At 36.7% G+C, this 20,380-nt stretch overlaps 1 protein-coding gene across 1 annotated transcript; it reads left to right on the top strand.

Moving 5' to 3' along the window:
• The first annotated feature begins 19 nt into the window (after window positions 1–19).
• Window positions 20–20,284, top strand: LOC112555103 (fas-binding factor 1-like). Its single transcript, XM_025223709.1, is given in 31 exon segments — window positions 20–154; window positions 1,668–1,695; window positions 3,470–3,520; window positions 3,785–3,813; window positions 4,284–4,312; window positions 4,645–4,750; window positions 4,894–4,950; window positions 4,952–5,210; window positions 5,640–5,738; window positions 5,999–6,154; window positions 6,414–6,503; window positions 6,835–7,104; window positions 7,528–7,621; window positions 7,817–8,497; window positions 8,965–9,044; window positions 9,720–9,835; window positions 10,112–10,264; window positions 10,780–10,881; window positions 11,066–11,166; window positions 11,565–11,612; window positions 11,943–12,101; window positions 12,867–12,974; window positions 13,182–13,321; window positions 14,725–14,843; window positions 15,259–15,381; window positions 15,812–15,955; window positions 16,173–16,391; window positions 16,666–16,803; window positions 17,635–17,749; window positions 18,052–18,254; window positions 18,487–20,284. Coding segments are annotated over 31 exon segments (4,107 nt in total). The 5' UTR covers window positions 20–145; the 3' UTR covers window positions 18,568–20,284.
• The last annotated feature ends 96 nt before the right edge of the window (window positions 20,285–20,380 follow it).

Below are 20,380 nucleotides of genomic sequence, written 5' to 3'. Positions count from 1 at the left end.
CTCGCCGGAAGTTTTCAACGAGATTTTGTTTAAAATATGGCGGCGTTTGCCAAACATCTCTAGACACGATTTAAATGTCAGAATTTGTGACTTTGTGATGGAGTCAGTTATATCTTAATTCAGTTCCAACTTATGAAGGCCAGACATGTCTATGGTATTTATTTATTAATGTTTTAATATTAAGAATATATTGATAAAGTCAGTTAATATACTTGATAACAACTCAAACGTGTTATTGAAAACGGCTGCTAAAGCGTCTATGGAAACGGCGTGATGAATCACTATATCTGAAAAAAAAAACGCTATTCCGGAAGATCGTCTAAACAGAGAATATTTGGTTAGTGTTTCTTACCCTACCTCTTTCACCTCTTTTCACCATTGCTCAGTCCTGCATGTCTAAAGCTGCTCCTGACTATTTGCAAGAGATAGTTCCTCCTTACCAGCCGTCACGTAGCCTGCGCTCAGGCTCCCAGTCACGCTTCTGTCTCCCTGCAGTGGAAGACACCAACAAGAAGCGCACTGGAGTCAGGGCCTTCAAAAATGCGGCACCTAAGCTGTGGAATGCTCTGCCATCGTCACTCTCCACCATCACCTCACCAACCACGTTTCGAAAAAGACTGAAGACCCATCTGTTTATTTAAGACAGACTTAAACAACCAAGCAACACTTCTGTCTTTATTTTTTACTTTTCTGGTGTTTTATATATTTGTTCACTTTATCTTTTTCTTCTTTTTTATTTTTTTGTTTTTTGCTGCGCAATGAGCATTCTTCTGAATGGATACCTGCGCATTACAAATAGACATCATCATCACCTGAACCTTTTAGATATATATATATACGCTATTATAAAATCTGCACAGCGATGTCAATGCCATACAAAATACAGTAACCACTGATTATGATAAGATCACATTGCTCACCAGCGGGAAGGACATGGGCAGATGCAAAAGGTGCAGTCACTATGCTAGGATCATAGGGGAACTTTCCTCCAAACAAAAGCATCATGTGCCTGATGGGATAAGTACCATAGTTGCCACACTTTCTGCCTTAATTTGTCGATTTTACCGTTACTCTTATGCATGGAGATCTGGCACGCAAAATGATGCCATTTAGACTGCCATACATCCATAAGTACACAAAAAGTCATTCAGTTTGTTGGCTATTACCATATTTGTTTGCATTATTTGCTAAAGAAAACAAAGTGGCCTGAAATAACAGATTAGGATCTTTAAAAAAAAAATACTGCACTTTATAACAAGAAATCAGATAGCATGGGTGTAGGAAAAGAGGTTCTACTGCGCATTTGTTTCACAAGTGTGTGTGAAGCCACACAACTTACTACTTAATTAAATTGTTCAGATTAAATTTAAGGTCATAATTTAAGCTATAAGTTACAAATGGCATGGTAATTATTAAAAATTATGGTAGTTCTTTTAGTGAAATTAGTCTATATCAGCTCTTATTTAATACTAATGTAGGTTATGATGACAAAAATATCAACAATTGTTTTTATTCATGTCTCGCTGATTTGTATTCAAGTATAATTTTGAGTGCCATAAGAATGACTCTGTAGCAGTTGAGCTGAAGGAATAAGTGTAAGAGTAAAATCTGAGAATTAAATTAATAATGTCTTTGTATCAGTTTCTGAATGTATTAACCTGTTTCAGCTAAGCACAAGCAAGAAAAAATCAAACAGTGAGTATATTCAGTGATTATTTTTTTTACCCTTTATCTACAATTGCATAGTCACCTTCATTCAGCTACTGAAATAATTAAATATACACATAATATAAGACGATAGGAAGGCTTCCTAGCTTAAAGGTTAATGGGCCTGGCTGTGAAACAGAAGTTTGCCAATGCAAGGTCTGCTGGAAAATTCACTCATACCACCATGCAGCTGTCTAGCAAAGATTGGATACCTGCTTTATAAGGTATTAAGGAGAGGAGTGAGTTCCTCTTTCCACATTATACCCAAGACACAATGTTTTATGGTAACCTTTGTAGCATTCTGAGTACAGTATACACCATCTGGTGAACAACAAATGTTGACCACCATCTGGTGAACAATATATGTTGACACTGCCTACATCCCCAAGCATAAAATGAGTTCCTTTTATATGGATATTATAAAATCTCTTGGTAGCTCTTTTTTCTCTCTCAGTTTTGATTACTGAAATTCATTTCTCCTTAATTAAGTATAATATCTTGACAGTTCACTTTCAGAAATCACAATGACATAATTCAAAAATCAACTGTGTCTTTACTATTTACTATATTATTACTATTTCTAACCTCAATTTATAATTGAAGATTGTAAAAGTGATGAACTGATACTGTATTATGCACAAAACCATTTGTCCATATGGTCTCTGTTTTTTTATGTTTGACAGTTTCACCCACTGAAATGCTATCATGTGCATTTAAATTTTTCAGCTCATCTGGTTATTTAGATAGTGGCTAATGTTTGTCATCAAAACTAATTTAAGTCCTTTACATCATACAGACTATGCTTCAAATTTCACAACATGATTCATGATTTAATTGACATCAAGATGAATTAAAAAATTTGTAACATAAATTGTGTGTGCATCCTGTGCAAGTGCAAACATTTCACATGTGGGACAAAGGTACACCTATACACTAGTAGTAGTGTTGTTTAGAAATACAATGGCAGTAGATTGCACATTATATATTAATATATACACTTGATAGACAAACCAAAGTAATTTGTTTTGAAACATTTTTTTCTTTTTTGCTGCTTTATAAAATACTATATATATATACACACACAATAAGGTATATTCATATCATGTAAATGTATTTGCTTGAAACTGATGCAATGTTAACTTATATGGTTAAAAATCAGTCGGTCTTTCTACACTGACACGCAAACATCTGTAAAGGTTGTAATCCCCACCTGTTGTAGGAGAAAATTCACACCTGCACCATATATCATCCTTGTTTGTTTGCTGTAACGACTAATCTTGGCAAGCTGTTGCTTTTTTGTACAACAATGGATAAGAAGGTAGTAGAAGCCCCACAAATATTGATTTCTTGCTGCACTTTTTCCCCCCTTATCCCTTTCATGTCTATCATGGTTTCATGAGAAACAATGTTATCTCTGCTCAAGCAATTCACCATTATCAGTTAGGCATTTTTTTATGTATGCCTAAAATTGTTCATAAAATATTGTTTCTTTAGTATTATTTCTGAAATCTTTTGCTATTTTGTCATAATTAAATTTTCTAGTGAAGAAAACAGAAACACTCAAGAGTGGTAGTAAAATTCTTGCATTATAGCAATTAATGAACATGATTTTTAATGCTGATGAATTAAGTAACTTAAGCCAGATGGATTCTTTCATAAATTACACAATTCTAGCGGAGATTTTTTTATCACAGTTTGTTCATTGTGTGGAATGTTATTATGGTGTTTAAAATTGTTCTGGGATTTTTTTTTTTTTTGGCAGAAAAAGATCAAGATAACTTGGATGATCTTCTTGGAGATCTTCTAGAAGCAGGTGACAATGGCTAGTCTGTTGCAGCAAAGTTACACCTTCTACAATTATGATGCCTAAAAACTGCCTAAAATATCTTTCCCTTAAACTGCGAAAAAAAAATTCTTCTGCTTGATTCTCTCCAGAATTGCACAGACATTTATTCTTCCTTTTGTTATAAGTTTCTCCTTTTGTCATGTTCTATTTTCTGTTTTCAGTTACCTGGAAATAGCTATTCTTGATGCTGTGGAATATAGCTAAAGGTAGCATTTTTCTGTCTGTTTTCAGATAAAACTCCTAAGAAGACGACAGGAAAGGTTCAGTAATCACATTTAAATTTAGCAACTAAATGTATCATATGTCCTTTAATGGGATGCTGCACGTTTTCAGTTCATACTCACATTAACTATAAGATGCTGCATATTGCTAGTTCATGGTCCCATCAACTAGGAAATTGCTGAGCTGTTTATTTGTCCTTACTGCTTTGATCGAATTGGTGACATCTTATCAACTCAGTTTTATTTATAAATAATAGCTTCACTTAAGCATGTTGCATGCTTAAAATACGTTTAAAATTATTCATAGTTCAATGTTATGATGTGATTGTTTTTACCATCATTACTGACATGAGAAACTAGTTGTTTTCTTTCACATTGTGTTATAAATGGTTGTGAGAGCAAGAGTGTGTGAGATGAGTGACAGTGACCATGACAGATCTTAAAATAGCTAAACTGAACAGACTGTAAACAGATGAAATTTTAATATTCTTCTTGTTTGTATACTTCAGAATCAAACTCATGCAGCATTCAGAAGCGGGTATGTTGCAAGTTAACATTTTTTTTTTAATAAGAAGTGAACCTTCAAATATTTGAACAAAGGAAAAATAAATTTTGTCTGTGTTTTGTGGGAGAAAATCATTGCAATTCATTGCTTGATTAACTTTTGAGAAAAGATATTTTAATCTTGGAAGAGTTATTCATCTATGACTGCTCTACGTGTATGGAGCTGATTCTACAATCTTTTTTTAAAAAAAGGAAATTAGAAATGGATTAGCTATCAGCAAACATTCAGTTTTAGAAAATCATTAGCAACAGCACAACCTTTTACCCAAATCTTGATCCTTCAATTTTTTTTTTTATTTCTGGCAGTGGAAAGGATGATGATTTCTACAGCAGTTTGGCAGCTATGGCAGAGAATGGTGAAGATTCAGATGTGTCAGAGGCAGATGTTAACACTTTGGCTAAATCTATTGCTGTGAGTTAAAGGGTGGGCATGCGTATGCGTCTGTGGGCATGCATGTGAAAGAGAGAGAGAACAGGAGTAATATAGAAGTGTTCATATAAAAGATCTTCCTAGATTGATAAACTGAATGTCTTTTCATCTGTTCAAAATTTCAGGGTCTAGATGACATGGATGCTGATCTGTTTGGCAGTGGCCTGAAGAAAAGAGGCAGCCCTTAAAAGCAGTGGCAGCAAACAGAACAGACAGGGAGGTAATGTTCCCCTTTCACAAAGTACCCCACCACCTCTTGCTGCTACCAACAATGGCTCACCACAAAGAGTAGCTTCTCCTAATCAAGCTCTAAGTCCTCCAAACAGTGCTCGGGGAATGGGGCTCAAAAAGAAGCCAGTCAAACCTTCAGCTACCACTCAGTCTCCACCACCACATGTCCAAGCAGAGCACAAGCCCGGTACAGCACCAGGAAAAATGTCTGGCAAGTTTCTCATTTGAAACACTTTTTAGTGAATATCTCTTTGGCAGGGCAACCTTGCTTGAAAGCTTTATAGTTTGTTAGCAAGTTTATTCCAGCTTAGACAAATACTGATGAAGGCTTGAATGTCATGGATATATTAATATTCTATCCCAAACATGGGAGATTTCAGCTAGATGCATTAATTAGTACAGATGCCTTTTGCCATTAAATTCAAAGACATTTATTCACTTCTCTCATTTATTCAAATCAAGAGGCTGTAGACACTGGTCAGTCTGTCAGTCTGTCAGTCTATATCATATTGTGTCGCATTTAAAAGGTCATTCCTATGGTTCGTCATCAGATAACTCAGATAAATGACATGGACATGATAATTTAGATGGAACAGAGTAATAATCAAGAATGTGTGCCTTTTGTATCCTAAAATAATAGATATCAGGGGAACTGGTGCAAATCTAAAACCAGGCCAACCTAAGGAAGAACAGCGACCCAGCACAACCCCAAAAGCCAAACAGAAATATGATTTTGGAGGTAAGTGATAGGCTGATGAAAACAGATGGACTTTTTATCTGTAACAGTACCTGATATATATATATATATAAAATACCTGTACATATCTGCTCAAAGTTAAACGGTCATGTAACACATTGCAAGAAGTGATTTCCAGTTTATTGTATAGTGTGAGGAATAAATGAAAAAATTTGACCAGTGCAGAATGTTTTGATCCAAGGAGATTGGTTGTAAGGTGAGATATTCTAATGTATTTTGATTTGACATATTTTGTTGACCAGACTTTGATGAGGATGACCCACTAGCAGGTTTATTGCTGGATGAAGACAGTGTGTCAGAAGCAGCCAGAAAGCCCATAGACAGCAGTGGTGCGAGGAAGAAGACTGTGGTTGGCCAGCAAGCGCCACAAGAGGAAGAGCCAAAATCACTACAGCCACGTACGGTTTTTAACTGATGTGACTTTCCTTAGAGGCATTTATGAAAGACTGTAAAGTAGATTTTGTACCAAGGGTAAATTCAATACCCAGCATGAAAAAAGTATGGTTCCCATACATTCAGTCTTACAGAGTCTGAAATACTGATTGTAAAATCAAAACGTCTAGTTAAATATGTCAAAGTTTACAATGCCATGCTATTTGTCTCCATGGATTTGAAGCTTCTTTAGAAGTTCGACTATTTTTTTTTTGGAATTGACAGAATCTCCTCGGAAGCCTAGTCTTCTCGAAAGACCTCCTACTCGTAGTGGCAGTGGAAATTTAAAGTCCCCAGATGCTCCTAAGACACAACGTATGTTGCTCATGAAAAAAATGTCATAAATATCAATAATTCTGGTTATAGTTATTTTAGATAATGTTATTTTTCCAGTTTTTTGAAGTTTAGCTCACATCAAGTTTTTTTTAAGATAAATCCTTATGGTTATTTTATTTAAGCTTAATAACGCCTTGGACAGCACTATAGATTTCCCTATTTTTGACACACGAGAATGTGTGGTTTAAAAATAATTCTGAGTAAAATCAATCTTTGTATTAAAGAACATGCATCAGGAAGTGACCCATATTTCAGTAAAGAAAGTGGTCTTAAAGTACACAGATGAAGTCAGAAAAGTATTTCTCTGTAGCGTCTCCACCAGTTACCAAGCATAAGGAAGAAATGGTGTTCAGTGATGACGATCAATTTTTGGATGGATTGGGGCTGGATGTTGGTGAATCAGTGCCTTCCACTGCCAGATCCAGATTGAGTCAGTCTGTAGATGAAGAGAGCAGACCAGCTCGCTCCATGCTGGACAGTCTTCTGGGTCGCGGAGAAAGTTCTGCTGCTAGTCATCTAGAGACCAAAGAAAGACCAAAGCAGTTTGTACTGGATAAGAAATACACACAGTCAAAAGGAGGTGGGTTTCATGAATGTTCTTAGTCTAGCCTATTAGAGACATTTTGTTTATTCATACTTTCTGAACTATTTGAAACACATAAAGCAGTAGTTTCATGTAGAATCATGTCTGATGGTAAAGTTTGTATCTGTTGTGGCATTTCTGAGATGTTATTTCTTAAAGGTTTAGGCAGGAGAAGTGGTACCGAGTTTCTTCCTGGTAGTAGACTTGTTATAAAGATGCCCATTGGACAGAAAACACTAGTCATCATAAAAGGACTTCATGCATATTTGGGTTTTCTTTTCTTTTTTTAGTCACTGTTTTGAAACTTTGGTATGTATTTATAAAAGACTGTACTTATGTCGTTTATATTACATTTATATATTACTAGAGCTTCTGGTAATTTTGTAAAGGATTAATAACTGTCCTATGGTTACTGTGAAGAAAAAGCAGAGCAAGATGAGGATGACCTTCTTTTTGGCAACTACCAGCCCTCAGCTGCATCTGGCTCTCGACCCAGCTCTAGGCGCTCTGTCAGGTCTGTAATAGGGATTTTTATAGTCTCTGTTCTGTGCGTGCGTGCGTGCATGCATGCATAAAGTAAATCCAACCATAGGAAAAAGAATACTCAGTGGGGTAAGCCTTTAAGAATGTTGAGAGTACGAGAGATCAGTTTAGCATCTCTGCTTCTTCTTCTTTGTTTCTCTAAGCCGTTGCTGTCTTTTATGTGCAGGTTTCAGGATGATGATGATATATTTGGCAAAGACCCACCAAGTAGCATTCAGCGGCAGCATAGTGGAGGTCATTTTCCAGGTGACATGGGATGGTTAGAGGAATTAAGTAGGGAAGAAAAGTCAGCACAACCTTCTAGAGTTGTACCCCCATCAACATCCTCAACTGGCACACCTACATCAGCAGCTGCAAAACCTTCACAAGCTCAGTCTTCAGGAACCAAAGCAGCTCAGATAGTTTCTAAGACTCTTAGCAGTTTATTAAAAGCTGAGGAGGCAGTGCCTCAAGCTTTTCCAACTGCTAATGAGGATCATCCCAAACAGAATGCAGAGCCACCTTCTGTAGAGCAGGTAACTGACAAAGGGTTGAAGAAACCAAATCCAAAAGACTGGCTTGGGTTGGGGAGTTCAGATTCAGACGAGGAGTATTTCAAGCCAAAGCGAGTGCCTTCACGATCACCAGGCATTGTTCAGATCCAACCTAAAATACTGTCTCCCAGTCACATCGCAAGAAATGTTACAAAGCCTGAAGCCTTGGCACAGCCCAGAGATGATGATGATAATGATGAAGAAGACTCCTTAATGGAACGAGTTCGAGCAAGACGTGAGCAATCCAAAGCCAATCAAGCCACACTCCCTTCAGCAGTTTCCTTGTATGGTGCAGTGGACCCTAAGGCATTGGCGTCAGTACACCTCTACTGCATTTCTCAACCATGTTTTTATGTTCATTTGTGACATTGATCTTGTGATTTCCTTTCCATATTTTATGCTGAACAAATTTTTGCAATTTCACAACATGTTGTGTTAAGTAATGTCAGTATAAATATGTTTTTGCTAGAGTGAGATGACTTTTCATGTAAATCGTGTAAGTTCCTGCAGTTAGGAGAGGGTAAAAGAGAGAGTGTGGGGGGGTGAAGAGACTTGACTCTCATAAAGTGACAATGTTGATTTACCAAGTCATCCTAAAAAGGCAATTCTAAGTGACATGGACTTTCCAAGGCATGCAGCTAAGACAGACAACTCCATTTTTCAGCACTTGCAAAAATTGCAGTTCCTCCAATGCTTAGAATTTTTTTGCTTGGCTATAATAACTTTTTATCCAAAGAAAGTCATTTTGCTACGAGAAATGATTTATCTATGTACTTTACAGAAAGCCACCTGTGCAAGCATCAGTAACTCAGACAAACTCAAATGGCTTTCTTCCAGGTGTAGGAGAATCTTACGATGAAGGTAACTTACATTAGATTTAGAAAGACTTCTTACAGATATGGTGATTTGCATGATGATAATATTAAGTAGTATTAGCAACTTTAGCAACATGTATAGAATAGTCTTAGTCAACATTTACAGTCTAGCGTCTATCTCATTTAGTTATATAATAATAATAAGAGACCGTCTTTAGTTTAGGTGAAGAAGAGAGTGAGAGAAGAAGATTTTGATACAGATTTAGCATTGCTATTATCACATATAAAGACTCCTTTTCCACCACACATCAAATTTGAGGCAAATTATCTAGGAATATTTTTGGGCTTTCTGTTACGTGTTGCATGAGTAAGATGCAGCAGTCATGATGCAATGGGCTGAGAGACCAATATTTATAATACATGACATTATTACCTGGAAAACATTGCAATATATCACAGTAAGAGCTTTGAGACTTAAAAGGCATTAATGCTGAGTGATGTGAAGCAGTACATTGTGACATGGTGGCCATGGAAACAATGCTGAGCATGAAAGTATAGCAGAGCTTAATTCTTCAAGTGTACTTGAACATGTATAGTCAAAAACAAAATTATCAAGAAACTATAAACTGTAAAGAGTTAATACCAACAGGAGACAATGCAATTATTAAATAGTGTAGGGTAGCACTGCGCCATTAAACAATGTTTTATGATATTTGTGCAGTCTATACAAGAGGGCCATCTGCATTAGTTTCTCTGCCTGATGCAGATTTAATGCCAGCCACCACCATTGGCACAGCTCCCCTTTATTTGTCTGCACCTGCCAGTTTAGAATTAAATGTGAGTTGTTGCTGCATTATTATTCTTGCTATTAAATCTCTGACTGTCTTTTATCTCATATCACTCACTTAAGTCTGTCTCCCTGCATCTATCTCTATATCCTAGCCTGTCTCTCTTTCTCTCCTCATCCACTTGTCTGTCCTTCCTCCCTTGTTCTTTTCCCTCTTTGTTCATATATGTGTGTGCGTGCGCATATGTTTGCATGAGTAGATGCCTATGTGGTTTTGTATGTGCTTGTACTTGAGTACAGTTGAATTTCATTTTGATATTTTGCAGGAAAATGATGCTTCATCAAAACAACAGCAACACCAACAGCAACAAAAACTGTTACCAAACCAGAAACAACAAATACAACTGACTTCACATGTTTCGCCACCATTACCACAGACATTTAAAGCAGACATACCTGGACGTAGCTACTTGCCTGTGGTTAGTTTACTTTTAGTTTTTCTCTTCTCTCTCTTTTACAAGCACACACACACATATACAGCACACACATACACACATAGAGCACACATGCACACACACACACACACAAATACACACATACTTTCATGTGCTTTTTAGGAAGGAATAACATACTGTCATGACACTTAAACTCAAATTTTTTTTATTGTGATTTATACTCAGTAAATCAACACTAAAAAATAAAGGCCAATTAAGCAGACTGAAGTCTACGGGCAAAAAAGCAGTGAATTGTAGTATGGGGCAGATAGTCTTTTCCCTTCACTGCCTTATATCTTTCGTGATAAATCAGTAGCCTTCTGCATGCTGCATAGAGAGGGTAGTTTTCCAGTCATGTGTGTACAAGTGTTGAATTGGCAGCATTTTTTATTACAAGTCCAGCACACTAAGTGCCTGACACCGTGACTGACACCTTTAGTGTGTTAAGATAACAGTTTTATCATTAATAAAACAATTTCATAAAATGCATTTATTTGTAGAGTGGTCTTAACTTGGATGCTCAAACTTTGCCCTCAAGTCTTCCCAGCACTGGTACTACCAATGGCTGGCTGCCAAGCACCCTGGAAGAAGCTGCAGCAAGGGTGAGTGAATATATGGTATCTTTTTAAGAAGGTCAGTCGAATTATTTAAGAAAATATAGTTTCATATGTATCCCTGGCTAATGGTTTAATTAAATGACTGTTTAATAACACAAAATCTCTCATAGATCTGTTCAGTCATTTCTTGCCTTCAGTTACTAGAAATTATTTTCTGCATTTTGTCCAGATCTGTAAACTTGAAATAGAAAAACAATACTTAGATTCTACCCTGGAAAGTGCAAGACGCAGATATGAAGAGGAAGTAGTTGCCGTAGAAAAATCATACAAGTAAGTGTATGTATGGTTGGAAATGCTGGAGGCTACATTTTGTCATGTCATGCTTGCTGTAACAGCTTCAGATAAACCTGAACCAGACAGTAGTACACTATAAGTTAAGCATTTTCTAGCTGTTATTTATCACACATTCAAAATACTTACATTCTGTGCTAATGTTTATTTTTAGACTTATGTTAATGCATGTTTCAAGTCTTGTTTTATCTGTTAAAGAATTTATCCCCCAAAATTTTTAGCTTCAGTGAAAGATCTTGCAGATAATGCACGTTTCAAAAAAGATTCAGATAGCAGTGATCGCAGAAGTAATTCCTATTTTTCCTAGTGTGTTTGAATCAACTAATGGTGTCGTTATGGATCAAAATCTGGTTGCTAGTTTTTTCCTTTATTTACAGAAACAGAATACAGATTCTAGAGGATGCCAACCAGAAAATAGAAGCAAGGTGAACTATTACATGTAGAAACATATCTGCTTTTGATAAGGGATTTATCTTTTTGATAAGGAATTAAACACAGAGGTTTAACTACAGGTGAAAAAAAGAGTGGAACAGCGTAGTGAACAATTTGCTTTGTAGACATAGTTCCAATACTTTTCAGGTTTTATAGGAATTTGAATTGATTGTACTTTTTTTCCATCTTACATATTCTGGCTAACATTGGGGTCTGAGGACAGAGCTTCCCTCTTTCTTACCAATCAGAGATAAAATAGCCTTGTTGATATATATAGGAAATTATTTTTGATGAAAGGTGTTATTTTTGTATTCTATGTGTAGACTTCGAGGGGAAATAGAACAGCTCATGGGACAGCACCTCATACGTGTCAAGAAAATGGAACAAGAAAAGGCTGACCTGGTAGCAGAAAATTATCGACGTCTTGAGGAACAGGAGCGAAACTCAGCACAAGAAACCGAAAAACTGAAAGAGAAACATAGGTACTTTTTTTGTAAAAATGATATCACATACTTTTACATAATGACATATTATGCTTTTTAGCACTGTCAGAAGTCAAAGGTCACATACTTGATGCACATGCTGGTCCACCTTCCTGTGATTAATTAAATCAGCCAAATTAAAGATAATTTTTCATGTATAGTATGCTTTAAACACAGTGTTCTCACATCTGATAACAGCAAATGGTTTTATGTATGAACCTAAGCCATTTTGTAGGTGGTTTGGTGCCTTTTTAGAGGGTTTAAATAAGTGTGGTTGACTATCTGTGTATTTGTTTGGTCTGAGGTGTACTTTCTGCATTTGCTTTTTAAAAGTTGTTTGCTTTTGAGGTTTCTGTGGTCAGTTGTTGTTGGAGCTTGTTTGGGGTTAGGATGTTAATGTTGTTGTGCATAGTAGTCTTATGAGTGAAGCAAGTGTTCAAAGTAATCACTATGCTGTGTGTGGGATGGTTACAAGTGAAGCAAATGCTTGAAGTAATCACTACGCAGCTTAACGTTGATTTGAGGGTTTGCAACTATATCAGGTCCAACTCATCAGTACACTACTCTTACATGCACTGACTTAATTTGTGTAATAGTTTTCACACATCACTGTAAAAAACTCCACAAAAAAAGCAGATCAAAAGTTGTTAAATCTGAGCTGTTATTCAGTTCATCCTCACAGTGCAAGTGTAAATAGGTACTGACAATATTAAGAATAAATTTATCAAAATGAATTTTGTACAATGTAAAAATACCATATAACAGGCAGGTTCTGGCGAGCCTAAAACAAGAACATGAGGAAACAATTAAACTCCTGGCTGACGCAAAGAACAAAGAAATTGAAAAAGTAGCATCAGCCCATGACACATCCAGGTAAGCATATTAAAGTTTGTTCTAAAAGAATGTTTAAAGAGATGAAATTTACTGCACTCAGAAAACACCATCTTTCTCCATTCTGTTAATTTCCCTCTTTTTTTAGCGTTTTGTCTCCAGTTTAGAAAAGAATGGATTGGATAAGTAGATGTGTCATATGGTGTTTTTAAACTTGGCATCTTTCATGATAAAGTATTGTTGTCTTAGGAGCCTGTCAGTGGTTGTGGAGCAAATTCAAAACAATGCGAGGGATCTGGGACATCTGCAGCTGAAGATGGACAGCTGGAGTCGAGCTGGGCTAGATGAGCGAGAGATTGGACTGCGTGCCAAAGATGAGCAGCTAAAAAGTGAGTTTTGCTATACAAGATCAATATGAGATGAAATGTCTACCAAAGAAACAGGTGAAAAGTGAAGAATCCTTTAAAGTTTCTACATTTTCATACAGTTTTTGTGTAATGTGGCTGCTTCTGTGTAGTTTTGTTCAGTTATGTTTTAATGTTTATTTATATGCTGCCTTACATACTCCAGCAGCAAACACAGACTAAAGATGCTTTACTTACAAATAAAGAATCACACATGAAGGTTGACAAAAACACACTGCCAGGCATCAACTGCATATTACAGTCACTATTATTCAGACAGGTATGCACACACCTGTTTCACCTCCTGAACATACCAGATAGCTAACAACACATTACAGCACAAAGACCTGGGAATTGTTCTGACATGTGAACAGAATATCAGAATAACTGTTTTCAATAAAGTCAAAACTTCACCATTTTCACAATTCAAGATTTTATGAGCTATGGCTTAGGTATGTAGCTCATACAGTCCATTATTTGGTCTATGGGAATAAAAAATAATAAATATTTAGGATAATCCTTAGATCAGATTTCTATAATCCCCATGGTCACCAGGCAGAGTGAAAAAACCACAATGCATTAAAATGCAAATCATATGATTGGTGCTGATTTTGAAAGTGACTTGCACGAGTGAGGGAAAGGGATAACTGAGGAGATCATCAATTAATGGGAAAGTTGAAAGCTATAAAGAAAGCAAATCACAGATAAGGAAAAAAATTTACATGTTCATGGCTCCTCTAAAGGTGTCCCAGTCCCATCCACTGTCTGTACTTATGTACTATATGGTGCTACTATCAGCCATCCACATTCACATGCACACAACATCCACTTAACTCTTGCTGTCATCATTGCCATCTTTGTGCTGCAAGTTCATTCTTCCTTAAAGTCTCAACCATGACATGGATCTTACATGTGCCCATCTCTGTTTGTTTTTTTTTTTTTGTTTTTTTTTTTTGTGGTTGGTGTTGCGGGGACTGACAAGCCCCAGTCCACAGGGATGGACAGCAAGTTTCAGTGGGGAACAGTCATGACACATGGGTGCGAACTTCGCACAACTGTTTGTGTGCGAGACCTCAGTGACAAAATACCCTCAGATGCATCAGTCTGACAACTTCATCAAACAATTAAAAGTTTTGCCCAACTGTTTTGTTACATGCCACTGCCATCTACCTTATATCACACATTCGTGAAGTGATTCTTCAGTTACACAAGTCTGACCCTAGCTGTAAATGTCCGGTCATTTAGCCTATTTCCTACGTGTGGGAGATTTCCCATTTCTTATTTGCATAGCCAATACATAACAACATAGAGAGCTCATATTATTTGTGCATGTTGAAGCAAATTTCTTGTTTTATTATGTGGGGTTTTTGTGTGTGTCTGCTTGCCAGTCTTGCAAGAACGGCTTACCAAGCAAGAACAAGACAATGAAAAAGAGAGGCGTCGTCTGGAAGACCTTATAGCTCGTATGGAGATGCAAAATCGTGAACAGCTGCGGCAGCTGGAGGAGGCAAGTTGGGTTTTTTCCAAGTTGGGGAAAAGTTGAGTTGATGGTAATGAAGCACCATGCAATCATTAATCATGAGAATATAATATCCCAAACATTTTTTTACCCATTCTGTCCTTCATACAGATATCAACAGAATTATAAATCTTTTTAATTAAATTTCTAAAACATTAAAATAATTCAGTGAATTTATAATTCAGGAATAGTAATGCACATGTTGATCACCTGGAGTGGGTTTCAGCCGATCGACATCAGTGGCGGACTCTGGTTGAGGCCTCATGTGCAACCTAATGCACAAAGAGGAATAGCTAGAATGCACATGTTAATTATTCATAATTATAGTTATGTTAATTGTTAGTATGCTAATTATGGTGTTAATTATGTAATTAATAATTATTCTATTACTGTTTTATGCCAGGAACGTTGGAAGGTCAAGCAGGAACAGAGTCGGTTGGAAGCCCAGCAGACAGCGCTTGACAACGATCGGCGGGCCTGGTCAGAGCAGCAGGCCAGGGAGCGCCTGACTTTAGAGAAGGCGAGGGTGAGCAAGGGCTGGGGGCTTGTGCAGGACCAGCAGCATCAACCTGCACTACTTGGCACTAGCTTTTTTTCACAGAAGATTTCTGGTTTTGTTTTATTTCATTGAGTACACTCCATGATAAGAATGATAGGAGTATATTGATGACAACAGTTAGTGTTCTTCTGCCTTTCCCAGAAGTGGTCTTTCAGAACATCAAGCTGTTCTGTCTAAAATCATTAGGTGCAAGGAAGATACCATTGTAAGGATTGTCAAAATTGTCATTAGTTGTCATTGTTACCACATCCTCCTCATCTTAGCAGCTGTTCACACAAGGAAAATGTAGACATTTTCTATCAAGACATTATAAGTGAGCGTGATTGGTATATTTTTGCTCAAGATGTATTGGCTAGATGAAAAAGGGCTATTCTTGACTTTATAAAATTATTTTCAGGAAATCTTCCTGGAAGAACAGAGGTCTGGTTTGTCTCACTTGACTGATGAACGACGCAGCCTAGCTGAGGAACGAAGTAAGCTTAACATGGAGCAGAAGCTGTACCGAGAAAAACTCCAGCAAGATGCCATCCGTAATGCTCAGGTTGTTTCTTTAATTTCTGTAATCAAACCTTTCCCAAAATCAAAATCTATCTTGTTTAGGATACTACAGTGAGATACCAGCAGTTAAACTTTTAAGAAAATGTGAAACTGTACTTCATGTAATGAAAAGTTTTAGAATTGATAACTTTACAGGGAGGAGTTTCACTGCTTTTCATCATGGTTCTCTTAAATTATTAACCCTGAAGATTTTTATTCAGGCAGAGACAGAGTATCAAGTTTTGATGAAAACAATTGAAGAGGAGAGAAAGAGGGCTGCAGAAAGAATGCGCAACCTTCAAAAAGAAGAAGATCGTGTTCTTGCTGAGCGGGACAATCTTAATCAAAGCATGGCAGGCTTGGAACATGAAAAACGACAGCTAGAACAACTGGCTCTCAATCTGAAACAGCGATCAACAGAACTTGAGGCCATGAGTGAAGTAAAATGACTAGCATTTCATTTGATGATCTCAAATTAAAAAGTAAGACTGAAAAGACAAAATTTACTGCACCCTGTGAGGAAAGATTTGAGTTATATTGAGAATATGAAATTGCTCCTAATAAGCAAAATTCTGAGTCTCTGAGTGTAATCTGATTATCACAGCTTATGCTGCTATTCATGCATAGTTTTTAACAGATGGTTAGTGTTAGCGTAAAACCTCAGTAGGCCCAAGGCTTTATAAAAGGAAATATCTGTTTACCTATCATATACAGGAGGCAAATTATCGACACATGGAAGGTGAGAAAGCTCTAGCTGAGGCACGGAAACTTCATTCAGCATACAGCCAACAGAATCATGAGGTTGAAGCACAGTTGTCTCGTGTCAAAGTCATGGAAGAACACATTACTCAGGTGAGCAGGCAACTATTTTCCATGTTTGTGAGTCCAGATAATAATGGCCAGAACATATTAGCCTGTGATAAACTTTGTTTTAAGACATCTGAGTTGGCTATTAATGTGCATTAAGGATTTTATTTGTTTGTTTGTAATTTGGGAGGCAAAAGTTAGCTATATTTTTCCCAAGCTCATCTCAGCCTTCACTGCACAGACTACAACAAATTTGAACATTTGGTACCTTTGAAACTTTGCCAGAGGATGCAGAAATGTTGTATTTCACAAAAATATCTTACATACTGCTCAATTCATATAACAGTGAAAAAAATATGGTTTGTGAAATCATGGAGTCAAGCAAACAGTATATGTTGTTAATTTTGGATTTATAAAAATTAAATCTTCATCCTTTCTTACCACCAAATTTCATCACCTCACCAGGATTACAAAGCTTGCCTCAAACTTGTCCATCAACTTTTGCCAGCTCTTCATAGATCAAGAGATTGTAAAAAGCTAATAAGAAGTGAAGCAAATCTTTATGCACGAGAAACTATAGATGAGGCAGAGAAATTTAGAAATCTGCTGCTGCCTAATTCCAAACTGAACAGATGGAAGATCTGTGACCAAACAATAAATGATGTCTTTTGGTGTATGAGTTAAAAAATGAAATTTAGGAAAGTAACTTTTTTTTTTTTTTGGATGAGAGACAATGACAGGAACTGTTAGTTTCTGCCTAGCTTGAACTACAGTTATAGCTTTTGATTTGTTTCACTATTTTTTTTTAATGCTTGAATTTTGTCTATACCTGGGTATATCTAAATGACAAAGATGGTGACAATGTGCTGTTCATAGGAGAAGCTGAGAGTAGCTAAGGAGAAGAAGGAGCTGGAGAGCCTGAAGCAAGCAGTGCTGTGTGCCAGCTGCAGGAACAGCCTCCAAGCAAGCAGTGTTCCGGTTGCCAGATACAGTGAGTGGGAAAAGAATGGGCACAAGCTTTATCACCTGCTGTCACTGTCACTTTTCATATCATAATATTGTATTGAGTATCGTGGAGTTGATAAGAACATTTTCTGGTACCTAAGTGTACAGTTCATCGTGATGGTTTATCTCTTGAAGATGGTAGAGGAATTTTTCCTTGGTTTTATCTTTCAGTAGCCATTTGATTTTCAGCAAAATAGTTGCTGACTTGGTGACTTCTTACTTATCATTTTGAGAATTTGTTGGCCTTGTGATGCCCATTTTAAGGCATTTTTTCCATTTCTCTTAAAGCAGGTGGAAATGCTTTTATAGGAAGTGCCTCAACAGACAACATTCTGGCAGGGTTCACACCTTCTCAAGTGATTGGGCAAGCAAATTATTTACCGTCACTTGCCAGGTCAATGTTAGGAATGATGCCTCCACAGATTGAGACTATAGCTTCATCCATTGCTAATGACAGGGCTGTTCGCTTGTGGAAAATACAGGGTTTAAAGGTAAGCATCAGAATTAAATGTTAAGTATGTGCATTTGGATAGGTGCAGTTTTAAACACTTCATTTGTAAAGCTGAAATTACTCAAATTTTATGTATTCATTTACTTTTTAACAATTTTTTTCGAAGCATAAATAGGCTGATATAACTAAAGTGATTCTTTAGATGAAGTTTTCCACAGGTGTCATGATATTTAATATTTTGTAAATAAACAAACAAAAAAGGTCTCTTTCAGGATCAAGAGTATTTGGAAGATGAGAGCTTGTTTCTAGAAGGACTTCGACATTCTCCCTATCACTCAGTATCCAAAGCTTAGTTTTATTTTAATGCAGGAGCATAGTAACCAGATGGCATGCTGCATTGATACTCAAGATCTAAAAGACACCATGAAAAACTGATATGTTATGAGCAAACAAATGTAGAGATGACTTTTCATAATTCTTTGCTGACTTATTTTGTGTTTCTCTGAGACTTTGAGGGACAATTCGGTTGAAATTCTTTTCAATGCTGGTTTTAATTCTTTTGCAGCAGTATTTTAGTTAGATCATACTCATCATAGCTTCTATAAAGCAGTTGTTTTCTTTTTAACAATAACCACATGAATCAGGATATTAACATCTGTAGTTTTAGGAATATGGGCTTCTTCCTGTTAAGCAATGACAGCTGGCTTGGAAATCCCAAAATTTATCTGCATAATTATTTTGATCTTACATCTATTTTCATATGGTTTACCTTTATTGACTTGCTGATAGTCTTACTTTGATGGGAGAATCAAATGCAGGATGGCATTAAAAAGAGAATGAGGTGAAAAATTAACCTGGGGCCATTGTTAGGAAGCATGAATAAGACATTTCCCCAGGGCAAAAGGGGGGGGGGCTCAAGGAAAAGTGGTTATAAAATGGGATCCAGACCCCATGGACACTACCATGTTTCAGAGCACCTTTGCCATTGCTTTATAACTATGGCTTCAGGGGTAAAACATCTTTGGGATCTGGACACTGCTTTATAATTTTGGAGAGGAGTTCTTGTCCTTGAGTTCCACATGTTGCAAATATGTACCCTGATTTTATCACTATGTCTTGCTTCTATTGCTACAATATTTTTATCACAAGGTCCATTATCATAACAGTGTACAAATATCCTTTCCTCATTCTCTACCCCAACCACCACCAATTCTGCCACCATCCAAAATGTTAATGCATTATCTTCACTGCCTCACACACTCCTACTTGCATACAATGAATTACAAAAACAAGACCTTGACAAGCTCTTGCAGACAAAGAAGGAAAGTGAAGGCGGTTGACGTTTGACAGCAGTCAGAATGGTGGAAGTCAGGTGAAAGTACACTGTTAAAGATGAAAGAAGACAATGATGACACAGCTCGTACACCAGATGGTAGAAACATAATTTTGTTATTTGTAGGTGGTTGTCCACAGCTCAACACGGACATAATCCAGCTACCTCTCTGTGATTTTTTTTAAAAATGACATCCAAATGATGTTAGCACTCAAAAGACACGAAACATTAACATTAACGAAACAATACAAGACTTACCACAGCTCATCACAATGTAAACACATATTTTCTCTTAGCATAAATTGTGAAAGTTTTTCATCTCTTCAATATAATATTAGGCACATAATGCTATTGTGCATTTTCACATCACAAATGATCAAAGCTGCTAATTCATTCCAAGTACTTCATTACTGTGGGACTTCTCGACAGAGCTTATTAAGGAGCAAGGTGGTAGTCAGCTATCTATGAAATGTGTGTATAGACATTATAGCCAAGGTGTTAGTGGTCACGCTGTAATTAAACAGTAGTCATGTGTACTCCCCATTCCAGTACGGTAGATATCTTTACTGTATGATGAGTAGTTCTTGAAACCATGGTTTTCATTTTCAAGGTCACATTAAATTGCATGCCAAACAAAGGATTCATATTAAAAGTGCTTTAGCATGGATAATTTCTGAAGTTCTTTATGAAAATCTGCATTCATAATAAACTGCACAGCATGCTTTCTTATTGACAAAGACATTTTCTGGATTCTTTGTACTTTGGGTGAAGCCAATGTTGAAAGTGCATGAGTGCATGAGATGATGATCAATTGGAGAAAAACTGTTAGAATT

This window comes from Pomacea canaliculata, linkage group LG1 (assembly GCF_003073045.1).
Source record: "Pomacea canaliculata isolate SZHN2017 linkage group LG1, ASM307304v1, whole genome shotgun sequence".
NCBI lineage: Eukaryota > Metazoa > Mollusca > Gastropoda > Architaenioglossa > Ampullariidae > Pomacea > Pomacea canaliculata.
This window is presented reverse-complemented; position numbering and strand designations above follow the sequence as displayed.